Source organism: Falco peregrinus, chromosome 7, assembly GCF_023634155.1.
Source record: "Falco peregrinus isolate bFalPer1 chromosome 7, bFalPer1.pri, whole genome shotgun sequence".
NCBI classification, from domain to species: Eukaryota; Metazoa; Chordata; class Aves; order Falconiformes; family Falconidae; genus Falco; species Falco peregrinus.
Window position 1 is genome coordinate 17,115,694 of NC_073727.1, and position 14,695 is coordinate 17,130,388.

Sequence of the window (14,695 nt, forward strand, 5' to 3'; positions counted from 1 at the left end):
AGCTGCTGAGACTCGATTAACCACAAGAATGTTTAATCTCCCACCGAAGCCCCGCGCTGCCTCTCCCGTAAGGCACTGGGGATTATTCCTACTGGGCCACAAGTGAGCCCATGCTGGGACATGCCAGCTGTGCCAGGGCTGGTAGAGGGGCAGGGCCGGGGACAGGACCTGCAGGATGTCATTTGCTGTGGTGAGGGGTGCACACAGCCTAGGGCAGCCCCGCAACCCCAAAATACCACAGGGATGGCTGGGGAGGGTGACGCTGCCCTGGCCCCGCAGGAGATGGGGTCAGGGGAGATATCCCTGTTCCAGCTGTCAGGCGTGAGGAAAGGACTTTGTTCCTGCCGGACTGATGGACCTGTGCGCCTCCCCCTGGCCTCTCCCATCCTCCATCCTGCACTCTCATTCCCAGTCCTTCATCCCTTATCCCACATCACATAACCTGCAACCTCCATCACGCATGCTTATCTTGCATCCTGCATCCCATATCCTGTACCCTGCACCCCACATCCCAGTCCTGCATCCCACAAAATTACTCTGCATCCTGCACACAAATCCTGGATCCTGTAACCCACGTCCTGCATCCCACATCATGTACTCTGCATTCTGATCCTGAACCCATATCCCACATCCCAGCCCTGCATCCTGTATCTCACATCCTGCACCCTGCATTCTGCATCCCAATCCTGAATCCTAGTCCTGCATCCTTCATCCCACATCCCAATCGTGCATTCTGCATCCTGCATCCCACATCCCAGCCCTGCATCCCCATGCTGCCTCTTCATCCCACATCCCAGCCTTGCATTCCACATCCCAGCCCTGCATTCTATATTCTGCTTCCCAATCCTGTACCCTTCGTCCACAACCCAATCCTGCATCCCAGCCCTACATCCCAATCCTGCATCCTTTATCCCACATCCCACACTCTGCATACATCATCCCATCCCTGCACCCTGCACCCCACATCCCATCCCTGCATCACACATCTTGCATCCCACATTCCAGCCCTGAACCCTGCATACCAGCCCTGCACCCCATATCCTGCATCCTAGCCCTGCACCCTGCATCCCACATCCCAGCCCTGCACCCCACATCCTGCATCCTAGCCCTGCACCCTGCATCCCACATCCCAGCCCTGCACCCCACATCCTGCATCCTAGCCCTGCACCCTGCATCCCACATCCCAGCCCTGCACCCCACATCCTGCATCCTAGCCCTGCACCCTGTGTCCTGCATCTCAGCCTTGCATCCTAGCCCTGCACCCTGCACCCTGCATCCCACATCCCAGCCCTGCACCCTGCATCCCATATCCCAGCCCTGCATCCCACATCCCATGTGCCAGCCCTGCATCCCAGCCCTGCTTTCCACATCCTGCATCTCACATCCCAGCCCTGCATCCTGCACCCCACATCCTGCACCCCAGCCCTGCATCCTGCATCCCACATCCTGCATCCCAGCCCTGCACCCCACACCCTGCACCTCACATCCCAGCCCTGCACCCTGCATCCCACATCCCAGCCCTGCTTCCCACATCCTGCATCCTGCACCCCAGCCCTGCGCTCCACATCCTGCATCCCACAACTCAGACCTGCACCCTGCATCCTGCATCCCACATCCCAGCCCCGCATCCTGCATCCCAGCCCTGCATCCTGCATCCCACAAGCCAGCCCTGCATCCCAGCCCTGCATCCCACATCCTGCATCCTGCATCCCAGCCCTGCACTCCCCATCCTGCATCCCAGCCCTGCACCCCGCATCCTGCATCCTGCATCCCAGCCCTGCACTCCCCATCCTGCATCCCAGCCCTGCACCCCGCATCCTGCATCCTGCATCCCAGCCCTGCACTCCCCATCCTGCATCCCAGCCCTGCACCCCGCATCCTGCATCCCAGCCCTGCACTCCCCATCCTGCATCCCAGCTCTGCATCCCCAGCCCTGCACCCCGCATCCTGCATCCTGCATCCCAGCCCTGCACTCCCCATCCTGCATCCCAGCTCTGCATCCCCAGCCCTGCACCCCGCATCCTGCATCCTGCATCCCAGCCCTGCACTCCCCATCCTGCATCCCAGCCCCGCACCCCGCATTCTGCATCCCTCATCCCAGCCCTGCACCCCAGCCCCGCCCCCCGCCCCCCCGGCCCCGCGCCCGGCGCCGCACAAAGGCCGGACTACAGCTCCCGGCGTGCCCGGGGGGCGGGGGGCGGGGCCGGCCGCGCCCCCGCCGCTGCCCGCGCCCCCGCCCCCCCCCCGCGCCCGGCTGCGGGGCGGCAGCCAATCAGCCGCGCCGCCGCCCCGCCCGCCCCGCGCGCGCCGCCCGGCCCCGCACACACGGGCGGGGCGCAGCCGCCGCGCTGCCATGAGCCCCCGCGCCCTCCGCCCGGCCCCGGCCCCGGCCCCGGCCCGGGCGATGCTGCGGGGGGCGGCGCGGCTGAGCCCCCACCCGACCCCGCCGCCGCCCGCCGCCGCCGCCGCCGCCGCCATGGCCGGTAAGTCCCGCAGCGGCTGCGAGGCGCTGAAGGTGGTGGCCCGCTGCCGGCCCATGAGCAGGAAGGAGGAGGCGGCGGGCTACGAGCGCGTCCTGGAGCTGGACGTGAAGCTGGGGCAGGTGAGCATCCGAAACCCCCGCGCCGCGCCCGGCGAGCTGCCCAAGACCTTCACCTTCGATGCCGTCTACGACGCCAGCTCCAAGCAGGCGGACCTCTACGACGAGACGGTGCGGCCGCTGATCGACTGCGTGCTGCAGGGCTTCAACGGCACCATCTTCGCCTATGGGCAGACCGGGACCGGCAAGACCTACACCATGCAGGGGGCCTGGGCGGAGCCGGAGAAGCGGGGCATCATCCCCATCTCCTTCGAGCACATCTTCACCCACATCTCCCGCTCGCAGAACCAGCAGTATCTGGTGAGGGCCTCATACCTGGAGATCTACCAGGAGGAGATCCGGGACCTCCTCGCCAAGGACCAGAGCAAGAAGCTGGAGCTGAAGGAGAACCCTGAGACGGGGGTCTACATCAAGGACCTCTCCTCCTTTGTGACCAAGAACGTCAAGGAGATCGAGCATGTGATGAACCTGGGGAGCCAGACGCGGTCTGTGGGCAGCACCAACATGAACGAGCACAGCTCCCGCTCGCACGCCATCTTCCTCATCACCATCGAGTGCAGCGAGACGGGGCCAGACGGCGAGGAGCACATCCACGTGGGCAAGCTCAACCTGGTGGACCTGGCCGGCAGCGAGCGCCAGAGCAAAATGGGGGCCCACGGGGAGCGCCCCAAGGAAGCGTCCAAGATCAACCTCTCCCTCTCTGCCCTGGGCAACGTCATCTCCGCCCTCGTGGACGGCAAGAGCACACACATCCCCTACCGGGACTCCAAGCTGACCCGCCTGCTGCAGGACTCCCTTGGGGGCAATGCCAAGACAATCATGGTGGCCACCTTGGGCCCGGCCTCGCACAGCTACGACGAGAGCCTCTCAACCCTCAGGTTTGCCAACAGGGCCAAGAACATCAAGAACAAGCCCAGAGTAAACGAGGACCCCAAGGACACCCTGCTGCGGGAGTTTCAGGAGGAGATTGTCCGGCTGAAAGCCCAGCTGGAGAAACGTGGTATGCTGGGGAAGAAGAGGAGAAGGAGCAGCCGGAGGAAGAAAGTGGTGGATGGAGAAAGCGCCACGGAGAACGAAGGGGAGGATGACAATGAGGATGGCCTGGAGAAGAACATGGAGAATTACTTGAAAGAGCAGAAGGAAAGGCTGGAAGAGGAGAAAGCCGCTATCCAGGATGACCACAGCCTGGTGAGCGAGGAGAAGCAGAAGCTGCTGCAGGAGAAGGAGAAGATGATAGAGGATCTGCGGAAAGAGCAGGAGGCCACTGAGCTGCTGGCCACCAAGTACAAGGTACGGTACGGGTCGCCGCGTGCTGTAGCAAGTGATGCTGAGGGAGGGCCTGCTTTGCTCACCTCCAGCCCCTCACGGGGTGCTTGAGTGGGTCCTCGGCAGGGTGCCCAGGCAAGGTGGGCTCCCAAGGAAGGTGTCCAAGCAGGATGTCCAAGGGCAGTCCCATGCTACTGTGCAGTGCTGAGCTGGGGTTGCCCTCAGACATGGACCTGCAGGGCGACCTTGTGTGGGAGCTGCTAAGGGTGTGGGGTAGGAAAGGCCACGAGGGAGTGGATCGATCGCTGGTGGCCCGAGTTTGCTGTGCTCAGCTCTCATCCCCCTCGGCACAACAAAGCAGCTTGCAGCGGGGTGGGGGAGTGATGCTGCAGATTCATCCCTGGTGGCCCCGGGAACACGCCCAGGGCTGGGGCTGGGGACACGGCACCGTCTGCCCCCCACCTGCCCCCCCCCCCCCCGGTTCTGCCCAACCCCCCCGGCTCCTGCCCAGCCCGAAGATCTCTCGGGGGATGGGCAGGGCCGTGAGCCAGCAGGCAGGGCCTGGCAGCTCAGCGGGGACCCCTGGCCCCCCTCCCCGCTGCAAATCCTCCCCAGCACCCCAAGCCAGAGTGGGGTGCTTGGGGACATGTTGCTGGCACCTCCCGGGCATTGCATGCAGCCGGCTCAGGGATGCAGGGCTGAGTGCAAGAGGGGTTGTGGCAGCCCCAGCCCAGCCCCAGGCAACCGTGCTGGGGGTCCAGGACTGCGCCACTGCCCCCCACCAGCCCTGATCCTGACCCCAGTGAGGCTGGGGGGGTCCTGACCTCCTCCCACCTGCCCGCGGCTGCTGCGGGGCCAACATGAGAATGGGGCTGGGGCCATAGTCCCAGTGGTGGGGAAGGAGCCCCAGCACCCTGACCTGCCGCGTCACGCTCCGGCACAGCCCCTCCATCACCATGATGGCCCGGATGCACTGGCTGGGCTGGAGACCCAGCATGGGCAAGGGGGGACATGCCTGTGGTGGAGCCCTCCAGGCAAGGGGGGACATACCTGTGGTGGCTCTCCCTGCCTGGGTAATCAGAGGCTGAGCAGGGGAACGCTCTTGTCCCCTCCTCCCTGGCCAGAGCTGTGTTTGCTGCAGCCCCAGGGATGCGTGGCCATGCCAGGATGGCTGCACAGAGACCCGCAGGCTCACACTGGGACGTGCTGCTTGGGCAAAGCCATGGCAGGGAGGCTGGTCACCGACTGCATGACTGGTGTCCCGTGACGGGTGTCTCAGCAGAGCAGGATGCTCGAGGCAAAGGTGGGCTCCATGCAGCCGGTCCCCGCCGCCGCTGCTGCGGTGGAGTGCAGGTTGTCGCTGGCGACCATCCAGCGCGGTCTCGGTCTTCTAGTCCGGCGCAGCACAGCAGGGCTGGCTTGGGGCCACTGCGTGTCCTGTAACTGCTGAGTAACAAGGCAGGGCCGGAGGCGAGATGACACTGCATCCCCTTTGGTGGCCTTTGGAGCTGCTCCAAACGCCAGGACCCTCCGGCTGGGGGGGTACAGTACAGTCATACCAGCGATGTATCACCCCAGGGGGCAAAAATCCCCACCCTGTGCCAGAGATGGAGGGGCAGAGCTGGCTGTGACACTCACGCCACCAGGCACTGCCTGGGGGGACATTGTGGCAGGCACTGGGTGGCTTCCCGGTCCCGTGGGCAGCTCTCCCGCGCAGCAAGGCTGGGCGAGGAGGCACTGGAGTGAAAAGCACCCTGTGTCCTGCTGAAGCATTTAGTGGCTCTGCAGTGACTGTGGAGAAGGCAGCCGGAGTAACTGGGGGGATGTGGGGTGCCCCATGCGTGTGCGGGTGACCCGTCGTGCCATCACACTCGTGGAACATGGGCTCTGCCTTTGCCGTCTGGCACGGCCGGGGGCCAGCCCCACCGCCCAGCAGGGACACACGGGCAGCTTGGAGAGGTGGGGGCCAGCCCACCCCGGCAGATGTGCCCCGTGACACCCAGATGTGCCCCGTGGCACCCAGGCGGACGAGCTGTGGGGGAGCCTCTGCTGTGGCTTGGCCAGGGCGCTGGGTGCAGCCCCTCCGGACCCCTCGCCTGACAGCTCTGCAGGGTGCTGGGCCTGGGCTCAGTGGGCAGGGAAGTGCCAGTGAAGTTATTTGGGTGCCGGAAATGAGTCCCCATGAGAAGCTTAGCGTTCAGTCTGTCCCACGCACTAAAGAAGATTGGGAGTTGTCTTTGTTAGAGGGAATAAAAGCCTTGGCGAGGAGATAACAGCGGCGCTAAGAACCCCCTTAATCCCGTGGCAAAGGCATAGCCAGTGGTGAACCCCACCGGGAGAGGCGGTAGCATGGTGCCCTGGCTGAGCATCATCCCAGCACCCACTTGGTCCCCTCCCTGCACCCCGGCAGGGCGTAGGGGACATCCACCATCACAGGGTGCGGTTAGGACGAAGAACTGGGTTTGGAGTGTGAGGGGCGAGGGGCCCCTAGTGCCCCAGTGCCCCCAGCCCAGCTGCTCCGGGGAGCCCTAGCTGGGGGTGGCATGGGGCTGGGGTCGGCGCTGGGGGGCTGCCACTGGGGGTCTCAGCCCATCACAGCAAGCTGGTGGCAAAACACCCAGCCAGCAGCACCCATCCAAAGGTGGCGGGGCTGGGGTGAAGGAGGATCCCTGGTGTTGGGGCTGGGGGGCTGTGCCCCATAGCCCTGAGCAGCTGCAAGGGTCTCACAGGGAGGGTGGCATCTAATGGTGTGGACATGGGGCTTGTCCTGTGGGTGCTGGGGAGGCCACTTGCATGTCCTTAAACCCCCATGCTGCACACCCCCACAGCCATCCTGTGCAGGGCCAGGAAGGGGAAAAAACAGGGGGAAAACAGAGGAAGTAGAGTATCGTCCCAGATAGCTATCGGTGTGAATGGGGGTCACTGGTTTGCCCGAGCCCCAGACCCCGTGCCCAGGGTGGTGCCAGGGAATGGCTGGGGAGGCACAGCACCCCCGAGGAGTGCCCTGCCCAGGGGCATGTGCCAGCAGCACCAGTGAATGCCATGAGCCCCCCCAGGTGCTGGCACTCCCCCTTGGCTTGGCATGACAGCCCTCCTGCCTCGCAGAGCTCTGGCTATAGCAGCTGGGGGGTCCCAGGGGTCTGGGCAAGGAGCAGGGAGGGAGCTTTGTGGTTGGGGTCCTGGATTTGGGGCAGGGGCAGAGGGACCCTGAGGGCATGCACCCATGGGTGAGGGTGACTGTGTGCTGGTGTGGTGACAGTCCGGTTGGTGGCGATGTCCTGGGCCTGGTGGCAGGCAGTGCTTTTTAAAATTTGTTTTAAATCTAAAATTTTTTTTTATTTGTTTATTTTTTATTTTTAAAGACATGTGTGGGGACATCTGGACCTGTCCTACATGTGTGTGCGTGCACAGGCTGCGTGTGCGTGCGGATGCACATGCTGCACGTCGGTGCACATCCTTCACGCAGACGTGTGCACACACCCCACAGGGGGACATGCATGTGTCCCACATGTGGCTCATCTCCCCCAGCCCCACGGTGTGACTGTCCCAGAGCCCAGCTGAGCTATGGGAAATGCTGCTGGTGCGGGGGGCGGGGCGGGGGGGGGCTCCTGCAGTGTCTCCCCTGGCAGGTCACAGGGGCTCGGGGCAGAGCCCCCCACCCAGCTCAACATGGCTTGGCACGGCTTGGCACAGTGCTGCACAGCTTGGCTGGGGGTGGGCAGCTGGGGCCAGGACCCCGCTGCCGGCAGCTGCTGCACATCCGCGGCGTCCCGTGGGCTCGCAGCTGTGCGGAAGGAAGCAGGACCTGGCACAGCCTGGGCTCAGCGCCAGTGGCCTCATGCCACGACCCCACGGAGGGGGCGCATCACTCACACCGCCCTGCTCCAGCCCCTGCAGCTGCACCTGGTGGTGCCGAACTGGCCCCAAGCTCATCAGTGTCTGTCTGCAGCCCCCTCCCTGCTGGCTGGGGACCAAAGCGTGTGTGGCACTGAAAGCTCCCACCTCCCCAAAAGTGGAGGTGAGGACAGGGTGCCCAGGACAGCGACCAGGGACAGGGGTGACCACCAGGCAAGGATGGCCTGGGGCAAAGTCCAGGAGGGTGGGGCGTGGGAGAGCCATGCTGTCACCCCCCACCTTGCTTTGTCCCCCACCAGGCGATGGAGAGTAAGCTGCTCATCGGAGGCAGGACCATCGTGGACCACACCAACGAGCAGCAGAAGATGCTGGAGCTGAAGCGGCAGGAGATAGCCGAGCAGGTAACAGCGCAGGGCCCTGACCTGGCTTAGGTGGGTGCCGAGGGTGTTCCGGGGGGCAGGTTTCCCCTCCAGGCTCTGAGTGTTTCCTGTCCCTGTGCTGCAGAAACGCCGGGAGCGGGAGATGCAGCAGGAGATGCTGCTGCGGGATGAGGAGACCATGGAGCTGCGGGAGACTTACACCTCCCTGCAGCAGGAGGTGGAAATCAAAACCAAGAAGCTGAAGAAGGTGAGAGCGTGACAGGTGGGACGGCTGTCCCTCCGGCCACCGGACCCCTGGGGCTGGCTGCAGCCCCTGAGCCCTGAGGCTGAGGGGCTGCTCCTCTCCCTCAGCTGTACGCCAAGCTGCAGGCCGTGAAGGCGGAGATCCAGGACCAACACGATGAGTACATTCGTGTGCGCCAGGACCTGGAGGAGGCTCAGAACGAGCAGACACGGGAGCTGAAGCTCAAGTAGGTGGTCGTGTGTCCCTCCCCCGTGCCCAGGCACGTCTATGTGGGGTGTGCAGGGCAGAATTGGGGTGCTTGCAGCAGAGCTGGGGTGTGCAGGGCAGTGTTGGGGTGCACAGGGCAGAGCTGGGGTGTGCAGAGCAGACTGGGGTGTGCAGGGCAGTGTTGGGTTGCACAGGGCAGAGCTGGGGTGTGCAGGGCAGAGCTGGGGTGTTGAGAGCAGAGTTAGGGTGCTCGGAGCGGTGTTGGGGTGCTCAGAGCAGTGTTGGGGTGCTCAGAGCAGTGTTGGGGTGTGCAGAGCAGTGTTGGGGTGTGCAGGGCAGTGTTGGGGTGCTCAGAGCAGTGTTGGGGTGTGCAGAGCAGAGTTGGGGTGTGCAGGGCAGTGTTGGGGTGCACAGAGCAGAGCTGGGGTGCATAACTGGAGGGAGCGATACAGATGCTGACAGCCGAGCACTTCCTACCCTGTCAGTAGTGGCAGAAGGTGTAAAGTATATTTAAACCTCTTGAGCTGGGTGAGTTGCCTGCAAAAGTATTAAAATGTTGCTGAGAAAGGTGAAAAACCAAAAAACAAAGCAGAAAAAACATCACAGCAGCAGTGTGGGCTGTGCCTGAGTTAAGGGTGGGTGGTGGCTGGAGGTAAGTGTGCCCCAAGGGCACCTGGAGACCTGCTCCAGCCCCAGCACGGTCCTTGGTCCTCGGCAGGGGAGCAGCTTTGGGGGGGACTCTGGGTGAGCCCCAGCCCCATGGGAGCTCCCAGCACGAGGTGGCACCTGGCAAAGCCGGGCAGTTTTCAGTCCAGGAACCTCCCAGAAGGAGATGCAGCTGCTGCTCCACCGCCGCTGGGGCGGTTGTTTTCACTTCAAGCAATGATCTTACTCTATATTGTGGTTTAACCCCAGGCAGCAACCCAGCACCACGCAGCCACTCGCTCACTGCCCCTTTCCCAATGGGATGGGGAGGAGGATCGGAAGGGAATGTAAAACTCAAGAGTGGAGATGATAACAATTTAATAGGTAAAGCAAAAGCTGCGCACACAAGCAAAGCAAAGCAGGGAATTCATTCCCCACTTCCCACGGGCAGGCAGGTGCTCGGCCATCCCCAGGGAAGCAGGGCTCCATCACGCGTTAATGGTTACTTGGGAAGACAAGCGCCGTAATGCCAAACGTCCCCCCCTTCCTTCTTCCCCCAGTTTATATACCCAGCATGATGTCATATGGTATGGAATACCTCTTTGGCTAGCTTGGGTCACCTGTCCTGGCTGTGTCCCCTCCCAGTTTCCCCTGCCCCTCCAGCCCTCTCACTGGCAGGGCCCAAGGAACCAAACAGTCCTTGATTTAGTAGAAACATCACCCAGCAACAACGAAAACCATCAGTGTGCTATCAACATTGTTCTTACACCAAATGCAAACCACAGCGCTGCACCAGCTACTAAGAAGAAAAATAAGTCTATCCCAGCTGAAACCAGGACAGGTATCTTTAAAAAACTGACCCAGACTTATCTAAGTATTTCAGCATTTTTAAGGCAAAGTATCTATACTTTTACTAGAAACAAAATTTCATCTCAAATTTTGCTACCTTTCACTTTGAACACAATTCAAACTTTTTAAAAGCTGGCAACTCAGTGAAGTGACTCATCGACTCAAATTTGCCCCAGAAAAATGTAGAAAGAAAAGATTCCCGTTGGGGTCCGTTTTGCATTGTTGAACGTGTCTATTTTCTGGTCGGGCAGATGGTCCTGAGACAAGAGGGGGGTTCCTGCCTGGAGGAAAGGGTTCCTTGCCGAGCTGCCCACGTGTCTCCGCTCCTCTCTGACAACTGTCTTCCTCTGCCCTCCCTCTCCTGCCTATGTCACCTCTCTGCCGGCTGGATCCATTGCTTCAACCTCTCCATTTCCATCATGTTTCCATCTTCTGGATGTTTTCCCATTTCCCTGCGCTGTCTGCTTCTCTTCCTGCCATCCCTTTCCTCTCCCTTTCTGCCCTGTTTTTTGTCACTTGTCACATTAACTCCTTCCTCTCCTGCTCCTTCCCACCCCCTTGCTCCCGCTCTGTCTCCCTCTCCACCGGTCCCTTGCTCAGGTACTTGATCATCGAGAACTTCATCCCACCAGAAGAGAAGAACAAGATCATGAACCGCCTGTACTTCGATGGTGAGGAGGACCAGTGGAAGTTCCAGCCGCTGGTGCCCACCGGAGGGTACGTCCCCAGCGCTGACCCACGCTCTGCCCCAGCACTGATGACCATGGGCACGAAGCCTCTGGCAGCAGAGCAGGGACATCCCCAGGGCTGGAGGGGACAGCAGAGACCCAGGGGTGCTTGCGGGTGCCTATGGGTGGGAATCCTCTCCAAGCCAAGCCCCACCAGGAAGGGCCATCCCTCACTCACTGTAGAAGAGCTCTGCTTATCACTGTTCGGATGCATTTTTAGTAGGTGTTTATGTTCTCCCATCCACGTTCCTCTCTTAATTTATTTTTTTAGAAACAGCAACCAAATGAAGAGGCGGCCTACCTCTGCGGTGGGGTACAAGAGACCCATCAGCCAGTATGCCCGCGTGGCCATGGCCATGGGATCTCATCCTCGGTACCGGGTAAGTGAGAGGGCGCTGTGCGTGCCAGGGAGGGACAGTAAGTCATTGGATAAATGGGAGGGAGGGAGGGAGGGATGGATGGGTAAGTGGATGGATGCATGGATGCATGGATGGATGGATGGATGGATGGATGGATGTGTGGGTGGGTGGATGCATGGATGCATGCATGAGAAGTGCATGGGTGGATGGATGTGTGGGTGGGTGGATGGATGCATGCATGGATGGATGGATGGATGGATGCACGGGTAAGTGGATGGATGGATGGATGTGTGGGTGACTGGGTGGATGGAAGGAAGGATGAATGAACAGTGTGAGAGAAGACAGAGTAAACAAGCTCACAATGATTTGGGATATGTCAATTCAAGCTCCCAGCTTTATTCTCCCACCTGGCAGGACTGTGGCCGTGCTCTCAGCCAGTCCTTGAGCTGCTGGCTCCCTGGCTTTGGCAGCACCTGCCATGTGAAAGGACGGGGCCATTCAGCCTCGCCTGCTGGACTCAGCCGTGGGAAAGACCAGAAGAGCCTGAGCAGAGCCATAAGCCTGCATCCCAGTTTGGAGCTTGCTTCATGGCTGCAGCAGCCAGAGGAGGGTCCAGCTCCCCAGCATGCTGGTCAGCTTTTCTCAGCAGCATGGAAATACCAAAGCTGGCACCGTGTTTTGTCACGTGGTGACTCCTCGTATTGGTTTTCCTTCTGCCCTGTGCTGCTGCAGGCTGAGAACATCATGTTCTTGGAGCTGGACCTCTCTCCTCCAGCCATCTTTGAGTTTGAGCGGAGCAGGGACCCAGCAGAGCAGGACCCCCGGGCTCTCCACCTGGAGAGGCTGATGCACCTGGACAGCCTCCTGGAGCGGCCAGCAGCCTCCCGGGTGAGGAAGTCCCGCTCTTGGTGAGTGCCAGCGAGCAGGGGGACATGCAGGGGCTGTGGAATGGCTGAGATGCTCTGTGCAGGGCAGCGTGTGGGCATGGGGCAGGCAGAGGGGTCATAGCAGAGCTGTAAGCCCAGCGGTTGTTTTGGGGTTGAAACTGGTGATGAATCATTTGGGTGTTGATGAGATTTTAAAATACAGCTGACATTGCTTTGGTAACAGTTGTTGGATGCATGTTAAAAGCAGGGTGATGATGTCATATATCATCATATACATCTCAGCACAGGGAAGACGTGGACCTGTTGGAGCGGGGCCAGAGGAGGCCAGGGAGATGCTCAGGGGCTGGAGCAGCTCTGCTGTGGCAACAGGCTGGGAGAGCTGGGGTGGCTCAGCCTGGGGAGGAGAAGGCTGCGGGGAGACCTTAGAGCACCTGCCAGTGCCTAAAGGGGCCGGCAAGAAAGCTGGGGAGGGGCTTTGGGCAAGGGCAGGTGGCGATGGCACACGGGGGAATGGCTTTACATGCGAGAGGGGAGATGGAGATGAGAGATGAGGAAGAAATTCTTCCCTGTGAGGGCGGCGAGGCGCTAGCCCAGGCTGCCCAGAGCAGCTGTGGGTGCCCCATCCCTGGCAGGGCTCAAGGCCAGGCTGGACGGGGCTGGGGGCAGCCTGGGCTGGGGGGAGGGGGCCCTGCCTGTGGCGAGGGGGTGGGACTAGATGGTCTTTAAGGTCCCTTCCCACTCAACCCATTCTGTGATGCTGTGAAGCACCTATGTCCCAGATGGTAAGACACAAGGTATCGTCTTGCCCACCACTGGGTGTCCTTTGGTGCTGCCTGCATAGCAAATGACTGAGAAAATGGCTGGATTTCAGGGAGTGTGGGAGGAAGGGGAAGGGGAGGGAGAAAGAAACCAGGTTTTCTTGGGTTGTCTCCCCATCCAGGTGCCAGACGCCGCGGTCACTGCCATCCTCAGCCACGCATGTCTCCCTCACCTCCAGCTCCCCACGCACCACCACGATGCCAGCTCAGGAGTGATGTCCTGTACCCCCTCGTCCCCCACACCGCCTCACAGTGAGGACTGTGCCCTGCCAACGGCTGGGGAAGGGGCCCCAGCCGGCAGCATCTCCACCGGTCCCAGTTCATCTTTGTCTTCAGCTACTCTGTGTGCGCGTGTGTTTGTATGAGACGCTCACGAACATCCCCTGGGGCGAGGGGAGCTTCCCTCTCCTTCCTTCCGCCCCCTCCTCCTCGATCTGGATCTGTCACTTTATTTATTTAACGTATTTATTTATGGAGTGGTTGATGCACAAAGTCAGGAGATGCGTTTGGACTGAAGGACATCCAAGGCTGGCAGTGGGCACCACGCCAACCGCTCCTCGGGTACGCTCAGCCCCCAGCCCCACCCACGCCGTGGTCGCAGCCCCCACGCAGGGCTGGAGCACGGGGACACTGGTGGGGTGGGCATCACCGCTGTACTGCTCGCTGTCATGCTCCGCAGAGCAGGCAGGAGAGGGCATGTGCCCCTCTCCGGTGGCTTTGGCAGAAGGTGAAGTGGCCACGGACTCTGATGCTGCATTTGCTTTGCTGGATCCCAGGGAATTTGTCAATTTCTACAAGGATTTGGAGACTTCATGGTGTCAGCACCTTGTGCTGGGCTTGTCAGAGGCCCAGAGGGACTCCAGCCTGCGTCAACACTGGTGGCAGCAATGACATCTCATTGACTTCTGGGCATGGCTGTCATGCCAGGAATGCCAGCTCCATCCACAGAGAGGGCTTGCAGATTAACCAAACCAAGTCAGTCCTGGCAGTGCCGGGACTTCGTTCACCTGTGCCATGCTTTGGAGACGGCTGGCCCTGTCCTGCTCGGTTGTCTGACACCCAGCTTGCTCCCATCCCTGACTAAGTGGGTGTTTAAGTCCTTATAGCAAGAACAGGAGATGGAAATGTCCATCCCCTTCCACCCATCCCTCCCAAAGACATACGTAGTCTGGGAGCAATGCTACCTAAGTGAAACCAGAGGTGAGAGTGTCCATCATCCTGGCGACTAAAGGCAATGAAGAAATGCAGGACAAGATGGAGATGCCCAGCGGAGTGATGTCAACATCACTCTCCTCCAGGCTGGGCAATATCATGTGGAGGTCACCTTGTAGTTGGGAGAAATTTCTTGGTGATTGTGTGGGTCATGGAGAGATGAACATGTAATGGGTAAGGGGGGGCAAGCCGTGAGGCCACTCTGGCGATCTGAAACCCATCCCAGGCAGCAGCACACGTTGGTGCCAGGACATCGTTCGGTGTTCCTGAGTGATTCAGCTTTCAGCAGTTCAGCTGAGGGAAGGTGAGTCCTTGTTGAAGACCATTCTTGGCAGGGCCAGGCCAGCAGCTGCAGTTTCCCTGGGATGGCTTCCAGATGTGTGGAGATGGGGGAGATCCACTTGTTTGATGAGACCCTAATGAGTGAGGGAGTGAGTGCCTGGTTCACCTGGGAGGATACGGGTCTTCAAAGGGACGTTCGCTGAGGCCAGTCCCTGGGAAGGCAGGTCTGAGATCACAGGTGAGGAACATCTTCTGGCGATGAAGATAATTTCTTCCACTGGAGGACTGGTCACTGCTCGCCTCCAGGCCTCCTGCACACAGGACCCAGTGTGAGGGAGGGAGAGGGAACGAGGCACAGACACGG

General features: G+C 60.8%; 1 protein-coding gene across 1 annotated transcript; it reads left to right on the forward strand.

The window, feature by feature from the left end:
• The first annotated feature begins 2,318 nt into the window (after positions 1–2,318).
• KIF3C (kinesin family member 3C) lies at positions 2,319–13,292 on the forward strand. Its single transcript, XM_005232041.3, has 8 exons — positions 2,319–3,889; positions 8,020–8,121; positions 8,225–8,347; positions 8,452–8,570; positions 10,646–10,762; positions 11,045–11,153; positions 11,865–12,040; positions 12,960–13,292. The coding sequence occupies exons 1-8, from the start codon at positions 2,354–2,356 to the stop codon at positions 13,051–13,053; spliced, it is 2,376 nt and encodes a 791-aa protein (XP_005232098.2). The 5' UTR covers positions 2,319–2,353; the 3' UTR covers positions 13,054–13,292.
• Positions 13,293–14,695: the final 1,403 nt, after the last annotated feature.

Coding starts and splice junctions, on each gene's coding strand:
- KIF3C (XM_005232041.3), top strand. CDS start 2,354: ATGAGCCCCCGCGCCCTCCGCCCGGCCCCGGCCCCGGCCCCGGCCCGG. Junction 8,122..8,224: donor GGCAGGAGATAGCCGAGCAG/GTAACAGCGCAG, acceptor CCTGTGCTGCAG/AAACGCCGGGAGCGGGAGAT. Junction 11,154..11,864: donor GATCTCATCCTCGGTACCGG/GTAAGTGAGAGG, acceptor GTGCTGCTGCAG/GCTGAGAACATCATGTTCTT.